This window comes from Pleurodeles waltl, chromosome 7 (assembly GCF_031143425.1).
Source record: "Pleurodeles waltl isolate 20211129_DDA chromosome 7, aPleWal1.hap1.20221129, whole genome shotgun sequence".
In the NCBI taxonomy this organism is placed as follows: domain Eukaryota; kingdom Metazoa; phylum Chordata; class Amphibia; order Caudata; family Salamandridae; genus Pleurodeles; species Pleurodeles waltl.
Window position 1 is genome coordinate 580,090,074 of NC_090446.1, and position 13,613 is coordinate 580,103,686.

The following is a 13,613-nucleotide window of genomic DNA, read 5'->3' on the forward strand; positions in this document are numbered from 1 at the left end:
CTCCTCTCTGAGTGGAGGGGAGCACATCCCTAATCCTATTGGGGGAATCCTCCAATCTCAAGATGGAGGATTTCTAAAGGCAGGGGTGACCTCAGCTCAGGACACCTTAGGGGCTGTCCTGACTGGTGGGTGACTCCTCCTTGTTTTTCTCATTATCCTCTCCTGTCTTGCCGCCAAAAGTGGGGGCAGTGGCCGGAGGAGCAGGCATCTCCAGTAGCTGGGATGCCCTGGGGTGCTGTAACAAAAGGCATGAGCCTTCGAGGCTCACCGACAGGTGTTACAGTTCCTGCAGGGATAGGTGAGAAGCACCTCCACCCAGTGTAGGCTTTGTTTCTGCCCTCACAGAGCGCAAACGCTCTCACCCCAGGGGGGCAGAAACTCGTCTCAGTGGGAGGCTGGCACAGACCAGTCAGTTCTGCACTGAAGGATGGGGTAAAATACAGGGGGCATCTTCTAATATGCCCCCTGTGTGCATTTTGTAATAAATCCAACACTGGCATCAGTGTGGGTTTACTATTCTGAGAAGTTTGATACCAAACTTCCCAGTATTCAGTGTAGCCATTATGGAACTGTGGAGTTTGTTTTTGACAAACTACCAGACCATATTCTTAATATGACCACACTGTACTTACAATATCTAAGAATAGACCTAGACACTGTAGGGGCATATTGCTCATGCAGCTATGCCCTCACCTGTGGTATAGTGCACCCTGCCTTAGGGCTGTAAGGCCTGCTTGAGGGGTGACTTACCTATGCCACAGGCAGTATTTTGTGTGCATGGCATCCTGAGGGGGATGCCATGTCGACTTGGCCTTTTTCTCTCCACCAACACACACAATCTGCAATGGCAGTGTGAATGTATTAGGTGAGGGGTCCCTTAGGGTTGCACAACATATGCTGCAGCCCTTAGGGACCTTCCCTGGTCACCGGGCCCTTGGTACCACTGGTACCTTTTACAAGGGACTTATCTGTTGGCCAGAGGTGTGCCAACTGTGGAAACAATGATACATTTTTAAGTGAAAGAACACTGGTGCTGGGGTCTGGTTAGCAGGGTCCCAGCACATTTCTCAGTCAAGTCAGCATCAATATCGGACAAAAAGTGGGGGGTAACTGCAACAGGGAGCCATTTTCCTACACCTCGGGTAAGAGTGAGATCGAGGTCAATGAGTAACCAAATCTCCCTGACCCGTCTATTGACAGAGCATTCCCTAAGGGATGGTGGTGTGGGTGTCGGAACGCAAAGGATTGGCATTTTGCTTTCTCTGGTGTTGCAAACAGGTCTTTTTCTGCTGTTTCCCACTGCCTGAAGATCCAGTTTTGTACTCTTTGAGTACACTCATGAGAGGCAGATGCTTGTCTGCTCAGATTGTCCGTTTCTACAATGTACTTCCCTGGCAGATGTATTGTTGTTTTGTTTGTTTGTCGCTGAATATCCCACATCCAGATCTTGCATGCTAGTTTTGACAGTACAAAGGATTTCGTACCTCCCTGTTGCCTGAGACAGAACATTGTTGTATTATTGTCTGTTTGAATTAGTAATGACTTTCCCCACAGCAGTTTCTGAAAGGCTTAAGGCTAGGAACACAATTTTTAATTCTAGTACATTGATATTTTGTACATCTTCATGTTCTTCCTGAATTTCTCTGATTTTGAGTTTCCCCATATGAGTTCCCCAACCCGTATGCGAGGCGTTTGTGGTAATAGTTACAGTGGGAGTTAAAGCTAAGAACAATCTCCCAGTTGCTATCTTTGATCCTATGCACCACACCGTCTCCTTCTGTACTTTTGTGTGACAATCACCAGACCTTCCCAACACCGTGTGGGTTGTGAACAGTCTCATATGTAGCCTTAAATATTGTATGAATGGTATGTAGGAGGCCATTTCCCCCAGCATTTTCCCCACAGCCCTCACTGCCAGATACTGACCCTTCTGGTATTGGTGAATTTCTTGCAGTAACGATAGTAGCCTTTTCTCACAAGGGTAAGCTTTTGCATCTATGGAGTTGATTCCTGCTTCCAGGAACAGTTTTTCTTGTTCTGGGTTGGGAGATGATTTTTTTTTTCTGTTTTTTTTGAAAACTCCAGATTTTGATGTGTTGAAATTACTGATCTACCTGGTCTTTGCACTTGTGTAGGGAGTTTGATTTCTCCGGCCAGGCATGCCATAAACACTCTGGATGCGGACTTGATTCCGAAAGGCAGCACATTATATTGGTAGTGCTCTCCGTCCATCACAAATGAATACTTTTTTGTGCTTGTGATTCATTGGGATGTGTAGATATAGCATCTACAAAAAGGAGACTATATGACAACAATAGATCTAAAGGATGCATATGACAACATGCAGTGCTTTCATTTAGAATCTTTGCGTTTTTATGAACTTGTTAAGGAAATGGAGGTCTATTATAGTACAAAGCGATCCTTCTTGCTTTGGAAATCAGGAAATACGTTGAGGAGCTTCACTGGTTGAGCTGGTGTTTGGGTACCCTTTCTATTGCCTTCTTTTGTAGCAGTTGTACTTCTTGTGTGTGTGAGAGAATGCTGTTGTATTAAGTCACTTGTTGGATAGTGCAGCCACCCACTTTTGTGGCTGTGGTCTTCCTCTGGCCCATCCTCCCCAAAAAGACTGACAGAGTGTTTTCTGGTACTGTAATTGCTGCGTTGGACCTGACGTCTGGTTTGTACCCTGAAACCCTTGATGTGAGGTAGCACTTTGAAAACTTTCTCTACCTACAAGTCTCTTTGTAGGTGTGGATCCTCCACCTTCTGTTTCCCCTAAATTGTAGGGCTCCCACTGACTTCAGCAATACTTCCAGACCCAACAGTGGAAAAAAAAGAATGTGAAGATGGTGACCACATGTGGGAGCTTCTGGGGGGAGGACATGATGTCAGAAGGGGCTGGATTAGGAATCAAATGGTGGGACAGTCAATGTCTATAGCCCCCCTTCTCTCCCACCCAAAAAAAATAAAATAGAAAAGTACTACTAATAGAACAAAGAATTCCAGACTCAACCATGAAATGCCAGAATAATACAGCATGTGAATCTAGAAAAGGTTCACACTGGAAAATGTGTTCTTCTGATGGACACTTCTAACTGCAAATTCTTTACCTTTAGAACAGATATGGAAGCAGTACCTGTCCCGGTGGTGGTTCTGTAGAATTAATCAAGGCAAAAAGTCCTGCAGGACCAAAGAGCCAAAATGCCCTTCCTGTCGGACCTGGCTGACAAAGCAATAGTGCTTTGTGAATGTATGTACAGATGTCCATGTTGCAGCCTAATAAATATCAAGAACAAGCACTACACATGCCAGCACAATAGTAGCAGCCATGATGCAGAATCCTATCCGTCTGGATAGCATCATCTTTTTTACTGCCTTAACGTTGTTTGCCACAGTGAATCACATCTAAAAAGTTGATCATCCATAGATGGTCTTTGGTGCAATTAATGTAAAACTCAGTGCTCTTTTGGGATCCAAAAAATTAGATTTCTCCGTCTTTTTGGAAGGGTGAGGTGGACCAAAAAACATTGGGAGTGTGATGGACTGGCTGAAAACAAAGGGATAACACTCTTAGGTAGAAAGGCCGCTCGAGTCTATCGCACCAATGTGTCCTGAAGGAAGGTGGTATCGGGCAGCAGTACTTAAAGAGCCTGAAGCTCACTCCTGCTAAAACCTGAAGTGTTCATGAAATCAGACTTCAGGTTCAAAAGACGCAGGGGCTGCTGCGTAGTGGTTCAAACAGGATACACATAATTAAAATAAGGACCAGATTAATGTCCCATTGTAACATCACCAAAAGTTTTGGGGAAAACATTTGGACCAAATTTTTGAGTAATACATATACATCAAAATTCCAATTTAAACAAGGACAGCTGGTCTGGTAACCACACAAAGACAAACTGCTTACAGGTTACCTTCAACAATGCCCACTGCAAGTCTTTGCTGGACCAAAACAAAACCAACACTAACACATCCAACTGTTTGGCCTGCAACAAGCCTGTGCTACAAGTGCCACCCCAAGCTACAAACTAGTCCCATTGTCAGAATCAACAGATTTTTTAGAAGGACGCCTGTGGCCCGGATTCTTGACACCGCCTTGCTAGTGATACCGAAGATCCTCCCGAAGCGGCAGAATGGATGCTCATGCCAGGGAAGATCCGGGTACCACACTATCCTCGCCCAATCAGATGCCACTGAAATGATTTGGGCATGGTCATTCCTGAACTTCAAGACTAACGGCAGGAAAGGCAGCAGCGTAAAGACCCACAGGAGTCCCAAACATAACTGCAGACGGATGCGTCTCCGAGAGAGAGAGCCTTTGTGGGAACTCCAATTCGCACAAGTAATAATATTACACATTCTCAGCAGTGGTGAACAGATTGAGCCAGGGTTCTCTCCAATCTGGTAAGATGTGCTGCGCCACTAACATTCAACCCTTTGAGGTGAGAAGGAAGGCCTTAAACCCAAGCTAACTGCCCACAACACCAACAGATAATCTGAAGCCGGGCCTCTGCTGAAGAACAGAATCCTCTAATCTTCATCTCTCCCAGATGGGCTACAAAAGCAATGCATCAGTCACAACTTTCAACTATGGGTGAGGTAAGGAGAAGGGTCTGCCACTAACTGAACTGCGGTCCAGCAATCACCACTATTGGTCTTTGGCAGTCTCCTCTGAAATATGGACACAATCAGATATGTCCCTTAGGTGATGTGCACACATGGACTTCAGATCCCACTGCAGAGCCTGAATGTGCCATCTGCCATGGTTTGTCAGCATCATGAAGAAGGCTAGCAATCCAAGCAGCCTCAGAGTCATCCATGGATTTCTAGGGCAGAGGATGAAACATCGGGATCACAGCCCTCTCTGCTCCAGAAGAAAAGCACAAAACCGTACCATTTCCAGAATGGCACCAATGAACAGGAGCTTCTGCGAAGAATTCAGGTGTGACTTCAGCACATAATGAACTCAAATGATGTTAGGAGGTATGCAGTCATCTGGAGGTGGTCTATGACTGCCTAGGGCAAAACTGCCTTCAACAACCAGTCATCCAAATAGGGGAAGACTGGAACACCTCTCCTACAAAAGTGAATAAGTATTTCACAGAACACCTATTTATCTAAAGATTGTTGAATCGATATGTGGATAAAGTCGACTAGTTATATTCATAACATGTATTGGAATCTTGAAATAGATGGCCCTTTGTAAACAAGCTGATCTTGTAAACAGTCAATAAAGACTTCCCAATCCATCCATAATCATTAATTCACAAGAACACTGTAGATCCAAAAAATCATGATCCTTTATTTCATCAGTTGAAAGTCGTACATCACAAAAACTAGCAAAAGCCAACAGTTGTTTCGTCCCCTCTTCAGGACTTTTTCAAGGCTTAACAGAATGAAGTTACTCCTAGGCTCCCAAAGGGAACCATATCCCATAAAAAGTAAAGACGAGCAATAAAAACGCAATGGTTGTTGCTTAGCTGGAAATTCACAATATACCAAACAAAGGGTCCATATATAATAAAGGCAATTCAGTCCAGATTCTAACAATTGTGAGCAACTGTTATGATTGCTCCAAAAGTGGAAGAAGTGATGATCTGTTTATAGACCATGATAAGTCTAACATTGGATCTGAGCAGAAACCTATGCAGACATTTCCAGGTTCTCCCCTCCTCCGGTGACTGGGGCAGAGAAGGTGCAGATTTGGGGTCTGAGGAGGGGTGGGTGTGGTCTGTGAGGGTCTGAAGATAAAGATAACTACACAGGAAGAAAGGGGGTCCTTCCTCCTCAGTAGCAATGCAGGCAGATCGTCACTTCTTCCACTTTTGGAACAATCATAACACTTGATGTTATCGGACTGCAGGGCCTACCTTCAACTTTTTCTGTTTTTTTGTTTTTTAATTATTAAAGGTAATTAGAATTGGACTCTCTGGGAATAAGCATCTGTGTCAATAGAAATGTTCTGAAGAATTTCAAAAATCAAAACAAAACCTTTATTTAAAATAAATGTTAATTTGAAAACTTAAATTTGAAATCTATCATTTGAGTATGGCATTACATCCTGCACATGGGGGGCAATATTTCTGATGTTTACGATCCTAACAAGATACCCTAATTGAGAAATAGGAATACAAGTAAGGAACCTTAACTTTTGGTAACAGCGGCATCTAAAAGCAGGACACCCCTTCAAGAATTCCAAGGCCTGAAAAGGGGCAATGGAATACCAATTGGGCACTTCCTGTTATAATCTGGATAATGTAACAAGAGGGTTTCAACTGATCATCATGGATTGCTTTATCAGGCAATCCATGAACAAGCAAAAGGAACACTATATAACTTGGAATAGACACGTGGGTTGAAGAACATGGCAGGACCACAGTCAAGGAAGACTGTGGACATTTTAAACAATGCCCCATGAATTTTAAAAACTGAACAAATTAAACCAATACTCTACTAAACAGAACATAAATCACACCCAAGATAGTTAACAGTTTTTGCCTAGGAGTATCAGCATGATGACCAAGATGCGGGGAGGAAAGTGTAGACTTGTATGGTATGAAGTTGCCCAGGCCTGAATGCATGCAGCTAGTTAATGACGCTACATAGGCAAACTGCAAACAACAGATATGACTTCTGGGCTTCTATGCATGCCCCAAAAATAAGACACTAGTATATTTACAGACAAAACAATAGTCCTATCCAAGTACAAATTAGAGTTATAAGGCAAGACATAACCACCACCTAACTAAACGGAGGCAAGAACTGCTAAAACTGATGGAATGTGAAAATGCACTTCTGCGTATGGAAACCAACAGGAGACAAGAAACCCTGACTTTCCATGTGCATGGGCCACAGGTGTTTCTGGGTTTGCAGATGAGGTAGAAGATTGTCAGTCCATTCACTATCAAGTAAGACAGGGTCGATGACGCAAGAGGGATTTTTGTTTTAGACCTCATATCGGCAATTAATAGATAGCTCGGTCAATACGCAGTAAATTTCGTTTTATAATCCTCATAAAGACCACAGAAGCATAAGCATAGCTAATTCAAGACTGAACTTCAGAGATTCCGATAATTTATTGTTAGCTCTCAGACAAATCCCTTTGATTACATAGATGCACTATGTAACCAGGCGCAGAGTAATGAGCTGATGAAGAATGACAACACATTGATACTACCTACAAGCTACAATGCTGTTAGAAATGAAATATGACAACATCTGACAAACCATTTGTTTATACGTAAGACAAATCGGTTTGAAATAAAGCATGCTGACGTCCTAAGGCCATCTCAAAATGATCTCCTGTGCTCTTAGTTCATGTTGGCGTTCCAGAAGGAAGAGAGAAACAGCACCATCTGGCTAATAAGACAGTTTGCCTTGGAAGAAAAAGACTTCCAACTGGAAAAGGAGCACAAAGAGAAGCCTACTTAAGAGTAACATTACTTCCTTTCCCCCAAACAACAATGATTTCCAGCCACACATAAAAAAGTGAAACCCGGAATGGAAATTGCACAATTAATTCAAGAGGTCTAAAACTTGTGGATCAAATGGATCATATAGCAACTTCTATAGGTCCGCTGAGGGGAACTAGCGGCTGCAGCTCTTATATTTATTACAACCAGTGACCTTGTGCATGCGGGAAACCCGAGGAGCTGCATGTGGAAAATGGCAATCAGAAAAACATAGTTGACATCAGAAAACACCCCCAAATAATGGTGACAAACAAGAGCACACACAGAAGACTCACAGCCGGGTACAAATCAGCCAAACTCATCAATGTGAACATGAGGAACTGAAGTGAAAATCAGTAGGCTAGGATGTGTATATGCAACCAAGAGTTCAAGTCAACTATTTTCATTCCGGGCAAAAACAAGCTATGATACTCAGTATCAGATGCCCTCAGTTGTCAAACAGATTACATTTACACTTGAGTGCAAAGATTCTAGTAGTGCAGAGTGCCAGACAGTGGATATACCAACATGTAAATACAGTGTATTCTAAACGTTCTTAGGGAAAATAAGAAACCTGGAACCAACGTTAATTCAAATCTGTAAACCAGTAATTGGAATCAGCACATTTTACGTTACGTAAATTTTTAAAGCGCAACATCGCCAGTGAGGGTATCCTGGCATTTTGCAGATGTGTGAGGCTAGCCTCAAGGGGACATACTCAAAGATTCAGGTCTTCAGCTTCTTTGAGAATTCAAGAAGAGATGAGGAACCTCTGATGTGGTGGGGGAGGTTGTTCCATGCTTTAGGAACAATGTATAGGAAGGTGTCAACTCCTGATCCAGTTATTTTATGCATGTGATGTGTACTATGTTTCTGGCATTAGAGCAGTTTCTTGGGTTGGAGGACTAGCATTCAGGGCAAGGAGCCTATGCAAACAAAACATTTAATGGAGAGAAACATTCTACAGAAATGCTTCCTGCTGCCGCAGCTTCATCTTTCAAGTAACTGTTACTGAGTAAGTCAACTCAGAGGTGATTTCTAAGGTTGAATGGTTGTTCAAGACTAATCATTTTTTGTTGTAGAACCAAAGATACGGAGTGGCTTCCAGAAAAGTTAAATTTGCAATATTATTTTGACATGGTACTGGAGGGAGAAAGTAGAATTGGTGACAAAGTGGACATCAGTCACTGAGATCCCTCTGCAAATCCAGATCATTGTCTACTTTGAGGCCCAAAGGGAGACACATGAGCATGAAAGACAATACAATAACAAAATCCCAAATGCACACTGTGCCACAACCTGCCACCCCATAATATGTTGAGCTTGTACAAGCACAAAGCTCCTCCTTCCACTTACTATGGGAGGTAGTCCATCTACTTCCTGATAAATACAGAAATTGGATTTTGGGAGAGTTTGAGCGTCACATTGGTACTGACTGCTAACAACATTCTCAATCAGATGACTAAGAACCATTAAGAAAACTCCTCACTTACCAGCATAACTAACGCCCGGCAGAGATGCTTGATGAGAAGTAAAAGGCAAGACCTCAGAATCCATCGAGCCTGGAATGAATTCCTTCATTCTAGTCATCTGGTCCCTGTCGGCAGATTCAAAATGACAATGGTAAACCTACAACGGAACAGTCCTAAACTTGTCAGCGTGAGATACACAAAGGGATCTGTGTAAGACAGAAGAAGAGAAAAAGCGAGAAAGCTGGATATATTCAGTAGTAAGTGGCCAGAGAAGAGATGAATAAAAAAAACAGAGAAAGAGCTAGAGAAACAGACAGCAGAAGAGGAGCAAAGAAGTTATACATAAAGAAACAATCCAACTAACAGAAACTAGAAAAAGAAAATGAAAACTTGAAGACAAAGAGGGCCTGAACGTGAGAGAGCACAACCAGAGAAGATACATTAGGAAGAAAGGTAGTGGTAAATAGGAGGACACAACACAGAAGGAAGAGGAAATGATATAGAGGCCCAAAAGTACCAGCAATTGTAAGATCAAACCTCTGGATTAAATATCATGGAAGAATAATGTACAAATGACAAATTTGGTGGGTATTGCAGACACCTAGAAATTAGGTGGGACACAGAAGACAAAATATTGTCACAAAACACAATAATTAAGAAATCCATTGTGCTGAAGCAAAATGACAAAATGTAATCACCCCAACATATATTGGATCTTAGTGAAATTCATGCATGCCATTTGAGGGATCCGCTAATTTGACTGAAAAACCCTGGCTGTCAATTTAGGTCAAATTCCGAGAAGCAGTGTAAGGGTATTATCAGGTACTGCTGACAGAACAGAAAATCCAGAGACAGCATATAATTAAGAAGTAACTATCAATGAACCCAGAGGATCAGCTATCCGGAAAGAATTCGGCCAAATGAAAGCTACCAAAAGTGTGTAGCACAAGTGGCATCTCCATCTTTGCAATATTCTTCACAGGTAGAGGAGGAGGTAAGAGGTGTTGAGGAAACAGACCACTGAATCCAAGGAACTAGGTCTCTTAGTAATTTTAGCACAAAAACCTGATTATTCCTGAGCTTTACTGTTCGCTTGCCCTTTCAACTGCAGTTGAAAGGTTGAGTGTAATATTGATCTGAGGGCTCTAGCTTGTATGCAATGGGAAGCCGGTTTCTAAAAGTAACAAGGAGCTTTTCTCTAGTATGCCTTGTTTTACTTGTCTACATTCTTTTCCTGCAGTGCCACATTTGTTGCATCATAGCCACTTCAGACCACTACAAATATACACCTCTGGTGATTTTCTTGCACACTGAGTGGTTGAAGATTTCCTTTTGATAAAGAACTAGTGGTTTCAGGTTCATAGATTCTTTGAAATAAGGACAAGTATCACACGTCCAGGGAGGGTTGCTGGATATTTTATGCAGTGCTAGATTATACATGGAGGTTTGAGAGGCTGTGGATGTAGGAGGCTGGCCCTCTAGGCACACTGTGCAGGGGGTCCAGGCAACCACACTTTTGTTTACAGGGGTAAAAACTAGATTACCTAATGCTCTAATTTTGAAGGTAGCTTGGTCGAGACGTTAGGTCAATCTTGGAGAAGTGCAAAGCATTTGTCGTACTCACAGCATCAATCTTGCAACTCACAATCTCAAAGGTGTAACTAGAGACCAATTTACAAAAATACTTCAGATTTTTATGTAATTTGTAAGACCAAGATTATCAACATTGGTTAGGTACTTTTTTGAGATATGAATTTTTGAAGTTTAATAACGATAGTATTTTTGGGCATAATTACGCACCATAGGACTCAAGGGAGGATAACCTTTAAAAATACATATAGAATCACACAGTAGGTTTACCAAGTTCTTCTTTTGCAGGTTGGCGAGGTCATCGTTGGGCACGCTTTGCCAGCTGGATAAGTTCAGGCGACCTCCAGTTCCGGCAGGAGCAGTGGGAGAAGGTCTCTGGAGCTGGTGCCAGGCCACCACTTGAAAAAGCACTGCACAGGTAATTTAAAGGTGAATTCTGGGGGTCCCCTTGGAGTGTCGAGGTTGCAAGGGGTGGGGGACCCTTAGGGAACAGTCAGTTCTTCTGTGCAGGGCACAGGGCAGCTGGTTGCAGAGCGAATCGGCGAGCTAGGAGCTGTGTGCAAACATGCCCTCAGGAGGAGGAGGTAAGTTGGTTCAAAGGTCGGTTGCAGGACAACATGGGCACTCTGGCAGGAGGTCTGGATTGCTTCTCAAGTCCCTCGACTGGGGCTTCTTCCTGGTCCTTTTGCAACCCCAGGAGGGTTGTTTTTATTGGTGTTCGACATGGGCTGACCAACACCCAGGGTATTGGCATCGTTTGGCTGCTAGAGGGCACAGTGCCACCACACTTGGCACACTGGTAGGGTTTGTCCTTGCGGTCGTCGGGGTGCAGTTTGGTCCAGCTGCGGCATCCAGTTCTGGAGTTTGCAGCTGGTCAGTGAATTGACCCTCAATGGCTTGTTCGTTTCTTGTGGGTTTTAAGTGGTACCTCCACTCTGGAGGGTGTTCTCTGGCGATTTGCGAAGCCTGGATGTCCTCTGGGGGTGTTGTATACTTGCCCAGTTGTCCAGAAGCTCCTTGTGTCCGAGGTGCAGCAGGCAGAGTTTGGCGCAGCAGGTCCACAGTTCTCGTGCTTCAAATCTTCTTGGTGCTGGTCTTCTTCCGTTTGTCGAATCTGATTTCTTGGTCTAGGAATGCCCTCTAAATACTCTATTTAGTGAGCGTTATAGGGGGATACTGGTAGTGACCAATGGGCCATCTACCATAGGGTGGCTACACCCACTAAGTGACCTCTTCCTGTGGGCAGGGGTCACTTGCCTACACCCGATTGGCTATTTTCCTTCCATCCAATATGAAGGAAAATGAAATGGAGAGTCCACCTCGCAGGCAACACCTTAGGGGTGGTGCATGCCAGGTGGGCCACTCCTACTATCCTTTGTTTAAACTTCCCGTTGTGGCGCCCGCCAAAAGTTGGGGTTTGCAATGGGGGTGGCCATCTGCTGCTAGCAGCAGACCTGGGGGTCAAATTTCAAAGGGAGTAACCCCTTTGAAGCTCACTGCCAGAGAAACGAACATTCCTGAGGGAGGGGGTGTTAGCTCTTTCACCTGGGAAGGGGTTTGTTCTGCAACCCAGAGAGAAAGATCTCTCAGCCTAAGGTTGCAGATTGGTTGCCTGGCGGTGGCAGGCTTGATAGAGCAACCATGCCAGGGTTGTTTGCTTTTGCAGGAGGGACCTCTAAGATGACCCCTGGGTACATTTAGTAATAAATCCAACACTGGTACCAGTTTGGATTTATAATTCTGAGTTGTTTGTTACCAAACAACCCAGGGTCAGAGTGGCCATCATGTAGCTGTGAAACTCGTATTGACCAGTGTCCAGCACATGTATTAAAATGGCTGCTCTGTTCACTCATTATGTCCCAGGTTTGGCAAGAACACAGTGGGGGGGCATACTGCTCATGCAGCTATGCCCTCACATACAGTATAGTGCGCCCTAAATTAGGGCAGGAATGCCTGCCAGAGGGGTGTCTTACCCATAATGTATGCAGTGTACAGTGGACAGGGCACACAGGAAGTGTGCCATGTCGAGTCTGTATTTTAGATTTGCATCAGGACACTCAGCTTGCAATGGCAGTGCTGGGTGCGCCTGAATGGAGGGTCCTGGAGGGTGGCATAATTAGTGCTGCTGCCCTCTGGGGCCTGCCCTTAGTAGCTCCTGCCCTGGGTATCTAAGAACCATTTACTAGGGACGTATAGGGGCAGCTAAAGGTGTCCCCAATTGTGCCAATGTATCACAGCAATTTGAGGAAAGAACTCTGACCTACAAAACCTGGTTAGCAGGGGCCCTGGGCACTAACAATGTCTAGGCTACATCATTCACCAGGCAAAAAGTGTGGGGCTACCCATGTCAGAAAGAGGCCTTTTCTCACAGTGGAGTCTAGCTATCAGTTTTCACCCGACTGCTGCACATCTGCTCTCTCATTCATTTTATATATATATATTTGTAAAGTTTATTTTACAGAAGTAGTTCTGAAAAGTAAGTAGTTTTGTTCTACTCAAAGACCATAGTGTTAAGCTGGAAGCACTACAACATTGCATTCATGATGATGGTTGAAAAATGAACTGTAGATGTTCACACACCACCATCAAAAGCTCCTCTCTGACCCCGCTCGCCCATCAGCTTTCTAACTATCATCCTTGGAATTTCCCCACACTTCTAAAAGGTTAACCTCTGGTACATGCATGCAACCTCAAGCCATTGCACGTCCTCCTTGCGCAAATGGAAATATAAAAGTGAACAATCCAGTAACAACATCTTCCTTCAATAACTACAGCATGTAGTGTAGCCATTTTTAATATAGCTTAATGCATGTTAGTTTAACATACTAGGCCGCTGTGCACTTTGCCCTAGATACATGTTATTCAGCCTCGCACTGTTATTTTACAATAATCAGTTTTCCGGTCTTGTTTTTATTTCCTTCTATCACACTGCTTAGCTTAGTTCAGCACTGTGTTCTCAAATAATGCATTCTTGATCGCCCGGTGCTTCAGTCAAGGCTACAGTCTGGTACATTGCCGGTAAACGTGGTAAAAGTTTAGTCTCCAGTATTCATAGAAAATACACATCCTTACGTAGGGACATTTTCTTAGAACATATGCG

The 13,613-nt window shown here is 43.7% G+C and overlaps 1 protein-coding gene across 5 annotated transcripts in view; it reads right to left on the reverse strand.

Annotated features, from left to right (window-relative positions):
- PRR14 (proline rich 14) overlaps nucleotides 1-13,613 on the reverse strand; it is a 419,901-nt gene that overhangs the window by 218,364 nt on the left and 187,924 nt on the right. For all 5 annotated transcript variants that reach the window (XM_069244395.1, XM_069244393.1, XM_069244396.1 and 2 more), the window contains one exon: nucleotides 8,945-9,048. In XM_069244395.1, the coding sequence (XP_069100496.1) occupies nucleotides 8,945-9,048 (104 nt within the window). The remainder of the gene's footprint in view (nucleotides 1-8,944; nucleotides 9,049-13,613) is intronic.